The sequence below is a fragment of the Pleurodeles waltl genome, chromosome 8 (assembly GCF_031143425.1).
Source record: "Pleurodeles waltl isolate 20211129_DDA chromosome 8, aPleWal1.hap1.20221129, whole genome shotgun sequence".
In the NCBI taxonomy this organism is placed as follows: Eukaryota; Metazoa; Chordata; class Amphibia; order Caudata; family Salamandridae; genus Pleurodeles; species Pleurodeles waltl.
This window is the reverse complement of record NC_090447.1, coordinates 271,496,139-271,513,135: the sequence shown is the minus strand read 5'-3', so window position 1 is coordinate 271,513,135 and position 16,997 is coordinate 271,496,139. Positions and strand designations below refer to the sequence as shown.

Below are 16,997 nucleotides of genomic sequence, written 5' to 3'. Positions count from 1 at the left end.
TTGTTAATCAGTGCACCCCTGCTGACTTGTTGACTTAGGGATATTGTTGCTTGGAGGTAAGGCAGCTGGGTGTGGTTGATTATTGCAGAGGCTTAAACTCTGTTTCGAGCATCCAAAGCGGAGCCACTTCTTCCAAACTTCAGGCTTTGATAAGTGAGGTCTTTCAGATGGTGTGAATTATGAAGAGTTTAGTCGGAATGCAGGATTTATTTTAGATAGATTTATGTATTTGAAAATTCATATGGCAACGATCATCAAAGGCGATTGCTTTCTAATTCTCTCCCATTAAGAATTAGCGACTCCTCCCTCAATAGCTCCAAAGTTTTATTACAACGATTTTACCAACAACTTAGCTCACTCGCCTAGCATGATTTCCCTACATGTAAGTGTTAAAGACTCTATAACAAATTAACTTAAAGCTTTTTTAATGTTGCTTTGTTTTATTACTGCATGCAGCTGCAAACAATCATGGACAAAAAAGAGACAGTATCAGGGATAAACATAGAATACCACATGTACCTAAAAGTATCATTACACCTTATGATGACATTAGGTGTCTTCAAGCACAGTAGGTCCTTTGATTATTTCAGGGTGGGGTGTTCGTCTTAAATAATACCAACATACAATGTAACACTGGCTCACACCAAAAAGCATCACATGTAATATGAGAGGGGATAATGTGAAATATAAAACTGTTTCACTAATCCTAGCAGAGATCTGTCTCTGTGGCATATATAGAAGCTCACTTTATCTGAGGCCATTTGCAGAGGTGGAGTTTAAATTCCATGCACGTTTGGGTTTTTTGCATCATTGTGTAGTTGTAATAGTCTTACCATAGCAAATTGTAGAGCTGTCTGTCACAGCTTCCATGCATTGTCTAGCTGATGCTCTTGACCGGCCTTTGTGGAACGAAACGGGCAAGGGGGGGCGCCTCTGTATCCTGGTTCCAGTTATAGATATCTGTGACGGGAAAGTAAGGCCATATTTTTACTTTTTTCACGCCACATTTGTGTCATTTTTTTACACAAAAGCGGTGCAACTTACAAAATACGATTGTATTTTTTAAGTTGTGCCGCTTTTGCTTCAAATAGTGACGCAAATGCGGCGCAAAAAAAGGATAAATATGGCCCTAAGTCTCTTCAGTTGATGATAGTTCTCGGGAAAATAAGGACATATTATGCCATGACATATTATGTGTCATTTTTTGACACATAAGCAGTGCAACTTACAAAATACAATTGTATTTTTTAAGTTGTGCCGCTTTTGATTCAAATAGTGACGCAAATGCGGCGCAAAAAAAGGATAAATAGGGCCCTAAGCCTTTTCAGTTGATGATAGTTCTCGGGATGAAGCCTGTCCTGCGCTTTTGAGGATGGTAGTTTTTGTAGTAATTTCAGCACGTAGCTAGTCCAGATATGCAGTGTTCATAATGAGGAATCACTCTGGTCCACATGTCTGTAATGTGAGTTAGCCATTTCTCATGCTGAAACCAGGCTATGACTCTCTTCCTTGTTGCACAGCACATTATGCCTATAGCACCCATGCTATAGAAGGCATGCCAATTAATGGTGGTTGTAAGGAAATGCCTCCTTGGCATGGTTGCCCCCTGACTTTTTGCCTTTGCTGATGCTATGTTTACAATTGAAAGTGTGCTGAGGCCTGCTAACCAGGCCGCAGCACCAGTGTTCTTTCCCTAACCTGTACTTTTGTATCCACAATTGGCAGACCCTGGCATCCAGATAAGTCCCTTGTAACTGGTACTTCTAGTACCAAGGGCCCTGATGCCAAGGAAGGTCTCTAAGGGCTGCAGCATGTCTTATGCCACCCTGGAGACCTCTCACTCAGCACAGACACACTGCTTGCCAGCTTGTGTGTGCTAGTGAGGACAAAACGAGTAAGTCGACATGGCACTCCCCTCAGGGTGCCATGCCAGCCTCTCACTGCCTATGCAGTATAGGTAAGCCACCCCTCTAGCAGGCCTTACAGCCCTAAGGCAGGGTGCACTATACCATAGGTGAGGGTACCAGTGCATGAGCATGGTACCCCTACAGTGTCTAAACAAAACCTTAGACATTGTAAGTGCAGGGTAGCCATAAGAGTATATGGTCTGGGAGTCTGTCAAACACGAACTCCACAGCACCATAATGGCTACACTGAAAACTGGGAAGTTTGGTATCAAACTTCTCAGCACAGTAAATGCACACTGATGCCAGTGTACATTTTATTGTAAAATACACCACAGAGGGCACCTTAGAGGTGCCCCCTGAAACTTAACCGACTGTCTGTGTAGGCTGACTAGTTCCAGCAGCCTGCCACACCAGAGACATGTTGCTGGCCCCATGGGGAGAGTGCCTTTGTCACTCTGAGGCCAGTAACAAAGCCTGCACTGGGTGGAGATGCTAACACCTCCCCCAGGCAGGAGCTGTAACACCTGGCGGTGAGCCTCAAAGGCTCACCCCTTTGTCACAGCCCAGCAGGGCACTCCAGCTTAGTGGAGTTGCCCGCCCCCTCCGGCCACGGCCCCCACTTTTGGCGGCAAGGCTGGAGGGAACAAAGAAAGCAACAAGGAGGAGTCACTGGCCAGTCAGGACAGCCCCTAAGGTGTCCTGAGCTGAGGTGACTCTAACTTTTAGAAATCCTCCATCTTGCAGATGGAGGATTCCCCCAATAGGGTTAGGATTGTGACCCCCTCCCCTTGGGAGGAGGCACAAAGAGGGTGTACCCACCCTCAGGGCTAGTAGCCATTGGCTACTAACCCCCCAGACCTAAACACGCCCTTAAATTTAGTATTTAAGGGCTACCCTGAACCCTAGAAAATTAGATTCCTGCAACTACAAGAAGAAGGACTGCCCAGCTGAAAACCCCTGCAGCGGAAGACCAGAAGACGACAACTGCCTTGGCTCCAGAAACTCACCGGCCTGTCTCCTGCCTTCCAAAGATCCTGCTCCAGCGACGCCTTCCAAAGGGACCAGCGACCTCGACATCCTCTGAGGACTGCCCCTGCTTCGAAAAGACAAGAAACTCCCGAGGACAGCGGACCTGCTCCAAGAAAAGCTGCAACTTTGTTTCCAGCAACTTTAAAGAACCCTGCAAGCTCCCCGCAAGAAGCGTGAGACTTGCAACACTGCACCCGGCGACCCCGACTCGGCTGGTGGCGATCCAACACCTCAGGAGGGACCCCAGGACTACTCTGATACTGTGAGTACCAAAACCTGTCCCCCCTGAGTCCCCACAGCGCCGCCTGCAGAGGGAATCCCGAGGCTTCCCCTGACCGCGACTCTTTGAACCTAAAGTCCCGACGCCTGGGAGAGACCCTGCACCCGCAGCCCCCAGGACCTGAAGGACCGGACTTTCACTGGAGAAGTGACCCCCAGGAGTCCCTCTCCCTTGCCCAAGTGGAGGTTTCCCCGAGGAATCCCCCCCTTGCCTGCCTGCAGCGCTGAAGAGATCCCGAGATCTCTCATAGACTAACATTGCGAACCCGACGCTTGTTTCTACACTGCACCCGGCCGCCCCCGCGCCGCTGAGGGTGAAATTTCTGTGTGGGCTTGTGTCCCCCCCGGTGCCCTACAAAACCCCCCTGGTCTGCCCTCCGAAGACGCGGGTACTTACCTGCAAGCAGACCGGAACCGGGGCACCCCCTTCTCTCCATTCTAGCCTATGTGTTTTGGGCACCACTTTGAACTCTGCACCTGACCGGCCCTGAGCTGCTGGTGTGGTGACTTTGGGGTTGCTCTGAACCCCCAACGGTGGGCTACCTTGGACCAAGAACTGAGCCCTGTAAGTGTCTTACTTACCTGGTTAACCTAACAAATACTTACCTCCCCTAGGAACTGTAAAAATTGCACTGTGTCCACTTTTAAAACAGCTATTTGTGAATAACTTGAAAAGTATACATGCAATTTTGATGATTTGAAGTTCCTAAAGTACTTACCTGCAATACCTTTCGAATGAGATATTACATGTAGAATTTGAACCTGTGGTTCTTAAAATAAACTAAGAAAAGATATTTTTCTATAACAAAACCTATTGGCTGGATTTGTCTCTGAGTGTGTGTACCTCATTTATTGTCTATGTGTATGTACAACAAATGCTTAACACTACTCCTTGGATAAGCCTACTGCTCGACCACACTACCACAAAATAGAGCATTAGTATTATCTCTTTTTGCCACTATCTTACCTCTAAGGGGAACCCTTGGACTCTGTGCATGCTATTCCTTACTGTGAAATAGCACATACAGAGCCAACTTCCTACAGTGGTGAACTATACATACTTTGTAGAAGATACGTGCACGAAATCAGTCTTCAATCGATGCCTTTCCCTTTACATTTGAGTCACTGTGGTTAATTCTTTCTCTTAAAATGAGAACTGTGAATTATAGGTTGGAGCATTCGTCATAGAATGTGACTTTTTAGGTATATGTCACTTTTATAACACTATATGGCGATGCTTGTTGATACCTTATCGTGGTTCCTAGCAGCAAGGGCTTGCTTTTGAGGAACCTTTAGATAACTGTGGATTTTTGAGAGTTGCTTTGTAAGATTGACCATGTTTCTCATGCAGTACTTTCCAACCATTTCCCAAAATATCTTTCATAGGATTCTGGAGAGAAAATAAATGTTTCAGCCACAAATAGTACTAGAGTATATAAGTGGGACATTCTATGGTAGAAAGGAGGGACAAACACATTCCTATTTAAGAACTTTTGTGTAAGGGAGATATGATACATACGGTGAGGAACCCACTCTTATGAACGTAAATTGTAGTATCATTCAGGGATATCTCTTACACAGATGATTCTTTGACTCTGGCCCAGTCACCTAACCTTTTGCTGTCATGAAAACAATTATAAAATGAAAGTTACATCCCTGAAGTTAAGGACCCATATTTTAGATGGAATGTTTTGAAAATTCTAAAGGACTTTTTCTGTCTCTGGAGGCTTTAAGATCAAGTTCAACAATCTGTTAATTATTTGAAAATTAATGGTTATCCCACTGCAAAAAGATTACTCAAGATGTGTTCTCTTTCCGTGGTTGGTGACATCCGCTATTAGGAAGGGGCATTCCAAGGGCATCTCTTCCTAACAGCGACTCGCAGGCCCATGTGCAATGTTTTGTGACTGTGATTGCAGTAACGAAACAATCACTGTTAACACCAATTTCAAATTAGTGTTAACCCATTCGCAAACACGAAGGGGTCCCCCTGGGACACCTACCTCTTTGTGAATGGTAGCAAAACTGTTTTTTCAGAGCAGGCAGTGGTCCAATGGACTACTGCCTACTCTGAAAAAATTAAAAGAATTCTTTTCATTTTTATTTTTGGATTTCATCTTGTTTTTCTTTAAGGAAAATGGGCTGCATTTTTTTTTTTTAAACTGCTTCACTGAAAAAGCAGTCACAGACATGGTGGTCTGCTGACCCCAGCAGGCTACCATCCCTCTGAGTGCGGCTATTCCCAACTGGGTCACAAATTGTGACCTCCCTCATGAATATTAATGAGACAGGTCCTTTGCGACCCATTTGGGAATCGCTAACAGTGTCTCAGACACTGTTCTACATTACAGATTGCAACTCACGCTTTGTGTCTAACAAAAAAATGCAAACTGGGAGTCTCAATCTGTAATGGTCGTACATGGGGCCCTAAGCACGCTATTCAATGAGAAATCAGATAATTTGAGAGAGACAGCTATATTTACATTAAGTCTCTGGCTAATATTACTGCGTTAAGAAACTAGTCTTGTTTTAGCCCAGATTTGTCATGATTAGAGTCCCATAAATGACCATTACTATGCCTTGTATACCTAAGACAGAACCATTGCCCAGTTTATTTGTGATCCCAGCTTGCACGAGTCAGAGGTTTTAATCAGGATTGTGCTTTCTAGAGATTACTAGAGGGGACTGACCTAGCTCAATATATCTGAAATTTCAGATTTTGTTGAGTTGGTAACAAGAATTTTTGGGAATGTGTGTTTTTTATTGTTTAATCCTATCCCTGATAGGTGTAACTCCTTTGCCTCTCTGTGTACCCACGCAAATAATAAACTTTGTTATGAGCACATTTTGGACTATATATTGGTGCGTACTCCATATCAGTGTCCATTGCTGCCTTAAGATATAAAGGAAAATAAGAAAATGTATATATTTTTGACAACTTTTCTGAATATTGTGTTGCTTTTCACAATAGACTAAAATACATACCCATATGCTAATAAAGGAAATATTATCCTAAATGTCTGGTGTACAAATTATGTCTGTGTTTTCCTAGAGATTTAGACTTCACCATTAAATAAATAATTTTAGCAAAGATTAGTACAATGTGGCAGAAATACTGTGTATGGTTTGCAAAGTATAACATCAGCATTTCTGAACTTTCTATCACAGAAATGTGAGAGAATACTGTTGTTTAAACAAAAGATTGATTTTCTCGGTGCATTCTGGGTATGAAACAGTGATGGCATTCACACAAGTCACAAATCTCCCTCGACTCACCCAGGTGTGTAGTTTACAGGAATGTCTGAGATTGGAAGTCTTCCAATGTGCCAGGTGACCTCATCTCTAAATAACACACCTCTCGGCCTCTCATAATCACGTTATTTCCAAACTTCTTAATTGCGCTTTTCAAGGTCCCGTTCTTGGAACTTTCCTCTCCTGAGTGATAATCCCAATCACAGTTGCGGGAACTGTTTTAATCAGGAGATCTGTGAGAATGCACAAAAGTAGGATATTTGGTATTATCTATTGAATGTCCATATTTTTAGGTTCCTATAGTAATTCAGTGTCCACAAAAAAAAAAAAAAAATTCAAAAACACTCTGAGAAGTACCTAGCATTATTGGTAATCCAGAATTTGGAGGGGTTTGAATGACTCCCTGTCCCTAAACACAGATTTTATCTTGGGCTGTGGAAGTCTGTATGTCCCAGCATATGACTCCTTGTGCAGCCATAGAAACACGACTTCAGAAAGGAGCCAGACACTGCTTGAATATTTTCCTTAGCCTAAGAATAAATCGAAAAAAGCATCTTATTCTGAGGCAGAGCCAAACAATTCCTGTAGTTTTCACAAAGAACCACCCACTGCTTGAATTTTGTATTAAGCCCAAAAAACAAATCCAATAGACATCTGGGTCCCTGCTGGGGCAGACACATTCCTGGATCCCAAAATGGAACCATGGACAAAGATCAATTTTTGTTGCAGTTTAAATGCCAAAAAGTGTCTGAAATTCATGGCAAAATATTTTTAAATGCTCAAAATGTTGCCAAAGGGTCCAAATTTTCACTGGATTTTTCTGGCCATTCCTCAGATGTTCATGAGGGCCATCCTACTTTAGAAAACCCTGTCATATTTCAACATACGCACATTACAGGTAGACGTGATTCTGGTGCAATATCTGCAATCACATGCTTTGGGCCTTGTTCAGAAAGATTTTCTATGAGTAGTTGTGTCTTGCTCCATATTATGATATACCTGTCCCATTTCCAATGAGTCATGCTGACTCATTCTACAAGCTCTGTAGCTAAGATTTTTTTTGTGAGTGACCCTTTTCAGACGTAATTCAAATTTATGCCCAGAAAACATTTGTTGAAGTCTTTTGTTTTTACACAACAGTCTGTCCTACCTCATTGTCATTCAGCAAGATATCATTGGTTGTAGTAGTGATACATTTTCAAAATTGTGTTCCCTTGAGTTTTAGTGCTCTAAGCTTAGGTACAAGTACATACAATGAGGTGTTCTCGAGTTTTACCAAGTGTTGAAACCAAGCTCAGAAGATGGATTAGCTTTCTACAAAGCCAATGAATGACCTAACCACTAGACCACATATCCCTTTCTTTTAGGAAATGTTTTTTTTCTGAAAGTGAGCTTTTCTGTTTACTGTCTTCCCACATGTGTGAGAAATAACGTTTGCTGTCTGCCAATAAAAATACTGAAAGCGAGTTGCAAAAGCTAAATTCCGAAAATGAAACAAACTGTTGTACGTCTGATGACAGTTTCATGGCCTGCATCGGTTCCAGTGCCTCTGAAAGGCTCATTTACCAAGAGTGGGGCAGCAATACTTTCAGGGCCTCGTGATCAGGGGTGGAGATTCATTCTTCAGTGTTTCACGCTTTAATATTTAGCAACAGTAAGCTTTTACGAAAAGTGGATAGCTTGAATTTTTTTCGCTAATTTTTGTAAAAATAAAATCTCCTATTGCTTTAGTGCCTTAAAATAATAGAAATCAAATGATTTTGCTGCACCAAAGTAACAAAAACACGGGTAAAAAAAACTGGATTGTTTTTCTTAGCGCCGCCATGAATCCAGATGGTTTGTAACGCAGCCGGTGTTATTTTTGATTCGTTTCCAGCTGACTGGAAGGGAAACGTTTCAAACATTTCTTAGGATTGCTGAAAACTCTTTCTAATTTTAGAAGCATGTTGCTCATATTTGATAAAGTTATCTTTACAGAGAAAGGACTGCGCACAGGCCTAGAGTTCCTTCGTTGCATGGAAGGCTACCCTTTCATTGATGATATCAGAAATATCGATCTAAAACTAACTGTGCTGCACCACGTTACAACTCTCTGTTTCTCTTTGTTCTCTTGTGTAGATTCGGGGAGGAAAGCTCATGATTACTTACACCAGGAAGAGCGATGCTGGCAAATATGTTTGTGTTGGAACCAACATGGTGGGGGAACGCGAGAGTGAAGTAGCAGAGCTCACTGTTTTAGGTAAGGAACTGCATGCAAACAAAATAATAACCGAGGCACTCGCAGTGGGGAAGGAAAATCTGATGGTTAATGTGTCGCAGCTGCTTCACAAAGGCAACTCTTTCATCTTAATGTACCCAAATCTGTTTCGGTTCATTTTATCTATTTACAAAAAAGCTCGACTCAAGGGCTGCATTTGTGTTTTTTAAACAAGCGAAGTTAAAGGCAGTAATTTCTTCGGGGAAGATTTCAGCGAAGTTCCTTCTAATTTCTTCACTCCTTTGATGGTTTAGTTCACTGCTGGTCCATGGTCTTAAGCGATCGAAGTCGGCATCTGCAAATTGTACTTAAATAGCAGCACAGGGCATCCGAGAGAGTAATAAGGCTCATCGAGTTTATGCTTGGCACGGCCATCTGCTGTCTTCGGACAGTGACAAGTTCAATTCCTCAGGCTGCCATGTTTCTGGGATTGGTACTGGTTATATAGGGTTATAGTAACACTTGTAAATTACCGGGATTGCACCAATATAATTGTGACATGAAGCACTGAAATCAAAATTATTATTTCTTCATAGAGCATTTTAAAGCCTGCTTGGCTCCAAAGGCCTCAAAGAGACTCTGGTAGTTCCAGTGGGTATTTACCTCACAGATATCTCCATTTCATGTTGTCTGCCTTCATGAAAACATCCATCCTAGTGGTATCAGAGCATGTACGTGACTGCAAAGCCCCAGTGAGCACCTCCACTGGATTCAAGTAAAAGACCAGAGTCTGTCCAAGGCCATGCTGTGATAGCACTGTCAGTGAAGCACACCAACCTGTACATTAGTATTTGCATGTATTATGAGACTGAACACTCACACTGCATGGGGCCACTGATATCAGGCACTTTAGCATGGTGAGCTATTTGGTGGTGAATGCGTTGAGAACACTGGGTTCGGTCGTGTCAGAGAAGCATGGTCACGCTGACTTATATTGCATATAATTAACACAATGTGGCGATATTTTATATTGGCCGTTTTGGTTTAAGCAAGTCATTTTGGCGTCTTATGTGAGGTGATCTAAAAATGAATTAGTGCTGAGTTGGGCACTTTTACTAATAGAGACTCACGGTTAAACATAACCAAACCAGTTCTGCATGAGGTTTTGCTCAGACACGGGTTCACAAGGTTGCGTGCGGTTTGAGCGCATTCGGGGTTTTTGGTTTGGCATTTGGAGGTTTTCATTTATTTCATTTGTTGCCACTCTGCATAAAACGCATGAAGGTGGACCGTAATTTATGGTTTGGGGGTTGTGCATTGTAGTTCTTAAAGGTAATTTTGAGTATGTTTACTCCCAGGAGCCCCTGAAGAAGGTTCATGTGACCCAAAGTGCATTGAGTCCAGTGAATGTTTGCGTCATGAAGCAGTCAACACTCACAATGTTCAATATGCAACCAATGATTATACTTATAATTGGATAATAAAGCATTGAAGTGAACAGTTAAACATTTGTGATTACAACAATAGATGATTAAATAAATCAAAATGAGAAGCTAAGCGGTTTTGATTGTTAATAAGTGTGGAGCTAACCTACTGGGCGCAGTTACAGTGGGTCAGGTAGCTGATGAGTGACTCTCACCACTAACACCTATAGTAGCCTAAGGACACACTGAGTAACGTTGTTTATTGAGGTGTTCATCATTCTCATAGTCCCACTTTTCTGTCTCAGTAAGTGGTGGGTTGTGAGATGCTGTAATGTACACTCAGTAACTCTTTTCTGACTCATAAACTTCTCTATTGGTCTTTTTTAAGTCGTGGCCAAGTATGTCAAGTTAAAGTAGACATTTTAGAGTAGAGTTGAATCACATCCTTTTGCACCCTCCATCATAAAGGGATATAATGATCTCAGAGAGTAAACTAATGTTGCAAGTCTTACTTTTTTGCGTTTAGATTTGCTTGGCTCATTTTTCTGTTTTTGTTTACATTCCATCTGGGAGGACAGTAACATTTGTACCAAACACTTCACTTACCTTTTCATAGGTTGGAATTGGTTTGGCTGCTGAGATGCATCCAACTTATCTTCATATATCCCAATTAGGTCCACTGATGCACACCAGCTATTTATTCCAGATATGATACTGCCTACCTACATGCATGACTGTGTCTATTCTTTCCTATTCTCTCACTCTCAGCAACTACCTCAGAGCTTGCACTGTGCCCCCATCATGTCATAAAACTTCATGTTCCTCATAAACATGTCCCATATAACCCAAACAACATATTTTCAACCATGCACTCCAAAGGGCACCAGGAGCCCGATGCAGTTCTAAGCTCATGTCAACTTCACAAAGGGTATGAACTGCTTAAACATTGCAGCCAGAATACCAAAGAAACAATATGGGTCTTTTAAAGGTGTATGTAAAGTGCTGTATAAATATTTGATAAAATGGCCACCAACTAAGGTTAGAATGGCAAAGGTTATAGCAATGGTCATAGGAATGGGTGCTTTGCAAAATGACATTCGGGTTCTACGGTCCAGGCAGATATGGTCCAATGTGAGCCCTTGAGCTTAGAGTAAAGCCTTTAGACCTCCATCCACAGATCACTCCACACCTGGATTTATGCCCAAGCCCAGATGAGTAATTAAACACATTTTTTAAGAAGACCTTCGGCACTCACAGGAAATATACCTAAATACACTCACATGGGCATAATGTAAACTTGAAAAATAAAATATTTTACCTTTATGCAAATTAAGAAACCATTTTACCCTCAGATCTCCTCCAGCGCACTCTCTTTGCACATAGCTGCTGGAGGTGAATTAGGGAAAGGTATGTTCTGCCCTTCATTTTAAAGGGCAGGCCACTTCAGTCATCTCTAAGAAAATGTGGTCTTACGACATACAGCGACAGATTTACTCTCTATGAGCCAAACCCAGCCTGTGTCTAGATATTGTGTCAACATGTTGTGTCATCTGGAAGCATTAGTTGACACAGTCATTAATTGTTGTGTCATCTGGAAGCATTAGTTGACACAGTCATTAATTGGCCTTATTAAGCACTGTTAATCAGAAAAGTAAATCGGTCAAAAGCAGAAGAGTAGCATAAGTGACATCACACATCATTTGACACTCAAAAAACGTCATATGGTTGACCCCTTGTCCCTGCCTTTAAAAAATCAAGAGTTTCCTATTTGGAAGGGGCAAGGAAAAGAAAATATAGTAAGTCAACACAACTCTTCAAGTTTTATTAATTTTTTGTCAGCGAGCTGATTCATGACATGCTGTCTCATCTTTTTAGGGGATGTATTTAAAGTAAAATCAGGCTATACATCTAGGCATTAGTAGGACTAAGATGTTTTTTGGGGGTAGAGTCACATTAGGATAATGTAAGGAGGTGATTAATTAATTTTCTTCTGCAGTCTAGAACAGTGGTTCCCAACCTTTTGACTTCTGTGGACCCCCATTTTTATCAATACTGGAGCCCGGGGACCCCCACTGAATCATTATTGGAACACGGGGACCCCCAAGGAGTCATTACTGATAGCTGGGACCTAATATTATTAAATGTTTTAAGCAGCCGCTGACCCCCTGCGGAGGCTTCGCGGACCCCCAGGGGTCCCCGGCCCACAGGTTGGGAACCACTGGTCTAGAAGGTACAACCTAGAGATGATTCCTCTATTACAGAAATCCCCAGAGTATGATGTTGTATATGTCACTCATTTCTGTGGGACCAAACTACTGCTAGTGTGACTCAGTAGCACTACCTTCAACTCTATGTTGCTTGCAGACCTGGGGTTGTGTGTGTAGGTGGTTGAGTGAGTGCATTTTGAATGGGTCCCAAGTAGGTAAAGTCAATATGGCATTTTACATTTTGGGAAGTGGTTAGAACTTGGCAGAGCAAAATTAAAGTTGTGGGTAGGTTTGATGGAACCAATAGAAGTAAGGGGGGATAAAGTTGTGCATGCGATCCTGATTGCTTGGAGGTCCCTGACTGGGTTTGTGTGGTTGACTGGCATAGTGATTTGATATTGTTTCTTGTGTATAAGAGTTGTTGATCACATGGAGTTCTAAGGTGATCTCTGACAGAATGAATCGGAAAAACATGGCATCCCACACATGTGCAGCTGAAAACTTCAGGGATAAGTGAGTATAGGAGTGGATTGTAGATTCGAAAGCATATTGGGGGTAGATAACATGCTTTGGATAACTGAATGCCCAGAAAATGTTATTCCACCATAAAATCTTGAATTGGAGTCGTATCACGATTCATGCTGAAGGCCTGTTGTTCTGTGTTCTAGAAACCATATTTATAGTGTTAGACCGGAAACAGTAGATTAGATACTAGTGGAAGATAAATTTAAGCAGGCATGTCTACATGGAAATATCAAGGAAGACATATACATCCCGAAATTACATATTTCTGACAATTATTCATGAGTCACAGCACAACATTCTCGCAAGCCAGTTTAATTTACTGTTTCAGACACGCAAAGGTAGGAGTTCCAATCTTTGCTCTATAAAATAACTTTATGTAGTTCTGATACATTTTCGGCTCAGACTCACATAATATTATTGATCGCTTAGTTTCGTTAGGCCTTCCCTAGAGACATATTTATGAAGCCCAGTAGCTTGGAAAAGTAACATTTTCTTGCCAATGCAAAGTAAAAAATATTTCCGAATTAGAATATAATGCGAAATGTTTTTAAGAGACACGTGCATTTCTGGTTGTTTCCCCCTAGAACGACCATCCTTTGTAAAGAGGCCGAGTAACATGGCAGTGACGGTGGACGACACCGCTGAGTTCAAGTGTGAAGCACGAGGTGACCCAGTACCGACCTTACGGTGGAGGAAAGACGATGGTGAATTACCGAAAGCGAGGTACTGTATTCGGAGTGGCCAAGAGGCATAGACTTATTTTTAGGAAACAACACTAATGATCACTTGTCAAAAGCTGAATCTCTCTGCCAGTGTGAATGATGTGACTTGTAAAACAATTGAAAACAGCATTGATTTCTGCACAACATGTATAACTATGTCTGAACTCGTCGGTGCTGTTAGGAAGTAGGCCGCAATGCCCTATTGTTTATTTACCTGTGTTACAATTTTGGTGGGAGATTGACAGCTCATGTAACTTGAGGTCAGATGCTGTCACTCTGACTCTGAACAAGTACACCCTTCTGGTCTGTCTTGCTTTTTCTAATGAACCTTCACTCTAAGCTGAGCCCCCTTTCTGCTCCCAAGGCTTCTGCCTGCTGTTTGACTGACTGATGCTTAGACTCACCAATGTCTTCTGAGTTGCTGTGTCCAGGCGCAGCTCTGTTATGACCTCTGTTGGCTCCTGGAGCTGTCAGTGCAGGTTGTACACATCTGTGTTTCATTACTGGTGCAAAGCGGAACAATTGTTAGCAAATTTGGTTAGCAGTATACACGTAGTTCATTGTGCTGACCTACAGAATAGCATCACTGTCTGAGAGATCAGTTCTACTTCAGTTTAAAAAAAAAATTCTGTAGGGTTTTATGACTTAGAACAATGTGAACAAGAATGTTGTGGGGGTGGGTGGTGGTGGTAGCAAGGTGGGGGACAAGTGGAAGACTGAATCTCAGCATTCAGCTTTGTGTGAATTGGCCCACCCCCTTCCAATTGCTCCTCTCAGCTTGGACTGATGAATCCATCACCACATCTGGAAATTCTTGGCACATGAAAAGAGCCATTTCATTACCCAAACAAACGTTTGACATGGGACTGGCATTATTTGGCAATGCAATAACGCTCTTATACAGATGCTCATGAAAACAAGTAGAGTTTTTAACCACGCTATTGTCTGGGTCCAATTAGAGAATGTTATAATGTCACATGTGTTACTAACGTGGAAAGGATGCCTGATGTTGAAAGTAAGTCATTGTTTCATTATTTGAAGCCTACTTCGCCTGCTTTAGGCAATGATATCACATTTATAAGGATATGTTGGCTACTCAAAAACTCCCATCTTTATGGATTTGCCTGACTTTCTAAGCTATCTACCCCAAAAATAATGTATTTATTCAAGATTAAAAGAAAAAAAAATCCAGTGGAAACCCCTCTGTGTATAATGCGTCAGCTCATCACACCATTATGGGGCTTATAAAAATATGCAATTGTTCAGATTCCTTTCGGGAATCTGCCGAGTTAGTGCAGTTGTCTTTTTTTGCTAACTTCATTGTGTGGTATGTATCTATAGTATCACTGACTATTTTCTTTTCTTGATCAAAGGTATGAAATCCGTGATGATCACACCTTAAAAATTCGGAAAGTCTTGGCTGGTGATATGGGATCTTACACGTGTGTGGCAGAGAATATGGTTGGAAAAGCAGAAGCATCAGCAACTTTAACAGTTCAAGGTAATAACGTTTCCACTTATCTCACTTAAAACAGACATCTTCTGTTGCACAAGTATAGTATTTGTGTGTTAAATGTTGTGATTATTTAGTGGGAAAATTACCATCTGTTCTGTAGGCAGTCATAAAATATATGTACAGCGTACACATTAGCAATATTTGAAAGAAATTGTAGAATCAAAATAATTTTTCTATCATTTTGGAATTACATTTAGAAAAAAATAAAGCTAAGCCTGCTACTTTCGGATTGTGCCTCTGTGCGGTTGTATAATACAACCACACATGCTGGAACCCTTCATGCCTAAACAAAGCAGTCGGAACCACGAAACGTCTTTACCATGCATGGCTTTACAATGAATTTGTTGTAAAAGCATGATTGTTAAAGGAATATGCATGGTAAATTGCACATTGCAGCCCCCCACCCTGCCCCTAACGCCCCTAACGCCTGTTCCCCAGCCCTGCAATCCAGCCTACCCCAGCCCTTAAAACTGTCCCTTCCCCCTGCCCTTAGCCCTAAAACAGACCCACTCTGACTCTAAAATTACCCCGACCACCCTCCCTGAGCCCTGCAGCCTACTCGCCCTGCCCTTAAAACTACCCTTTTCCCTTCCCCTTGCCTAAGGCATAAAACTGTGCCCCCTGCTAAAAACTACCCTGAACCCAGCCCCCCACACCCTCAGCCCTAAAACTGCCATCCACTCCTGAAAAACGCTCCTTCCCCCACCGCCCTGAGGCCTTAAACCCGGCACCAGCCCTTAAAACTACCCTGACCTCTCCACTCTGAGCCCTAAAACCCTGCCCCCTTTAAAATAAACTACCACAACCCCCCTGAGCCCCGAAAACTGCCCCACCTCTAAAAACTACCACCCCCTAAATCCAGCCCCAGTCTCTCTTAGCTCTCCAGATCCTTCTTGTTCCCCTCTCGGCTCTCTGGCCCCATGCTAAAAACTACCCTGACCCCAGACCCCCACCTTCAGCCCTAAAACTGCCCACCCCTGAACACTGCCCTTTCCCCCACTGCCCTAAGCCCTGAAACCCTTCTCCAGCTCATAAAACTACGCCAACACGGCCCTGAACCCTAAACCCCAACCACCGGTCAAAAAAGCTACCTAAACCCTAAAACCACCCCACCCCTAAAATGTATCCCCCCCCCTAAACCCAGCCACACTTACATCTCCGGATCCTTCATGTTCCTCTCTTTGCCCACCCGCACAGCTAGACCGCTCCTTTCTTTAACCATGCATATGTGTGGTTAATACAGAGTTCCAGGAGAGTCGTGGTTCAGGCAAGCGTTGTTACACTTGCATTGAAATGGCACACGTGACTCAGCCCGCATTGTTAAGGCCATTTCCCCCTGTGTTTGGTTGTGTGACAAATTTAATTGGATTTGGAAGAATAAAAGTAGTTTATTACTCATCATTATACAGCATTGGCCACAATTTGTTCTTAACACTTTTCAAGCATCTAGACATTGATTTAGATGTGGGTGGATGTGCTGAGGCTGCAAAGGCAACAGGGTTTGTAAGATATTTGAAGGAATTCGAGGCTTTGTGACTGGATAATACCAATTATCTAGAGAGGTTATTCTCTGCATTAGTACTATGTTCCATACATTACTAGACTCTGTTTACAAAGTTGCTCATTCACAGAGAAAATAGCAGTATTTTAGCTGAAAGCAGCTTATGCAACCTGTTTGCAATATGCTTTATGAAACAATAAATGATGTCTAGTGCTCTTCTTTATTGAAAATTAATTCAAAGTAGAGTTCACACTTTCTGCATAGTATCAGACCTGTGTCAGTTGTGTTAAGCTTTCCGAAATATTAGAAACCATATGACTTTCCTGTCTATTAGGTTGTAAATCATAAGGAACCATATAACAGAAATAAACACATGCCTGGATGAATGGTGTTTTCAACTTACACACAAACGTGTTCAGACAGAATGGTAATACACAA

The 16,997-nt window shown here is 42.2% G+C and overlaps 1 protein-coding gene across 3 annotated transcripts in view; it reads left to right on the top strand.

Moving 5' to 3' along the window:
- Positions 1-16,997, top strand: part of ROBO1 (roundabout guidance receptor 1) — a 1,423,180-nt gene that overhangs the window by 1,265,625 nt on the left and 140,558 nt on the right. For all 3 annotated transcript variants that reach the window (XM_069204141.1, XM_069204140.1, XM_069204142.1), the window contains 3 exons: positions 8,586-8,706; positions 13,405-13,543; positions 14,916-15,043. In XM_069204141.1, the coding sequence (XP_069060242.1) occupies positions 8,586-8,706; positions 13,405-13,543; positions 14,916-15,043 (388 nt within the window). The remainder of the gene's footprint in view (positions 1-8,585; positions 8,707-13,404; positions 13,544-14,915; positions 15,044-16,997) is intronic.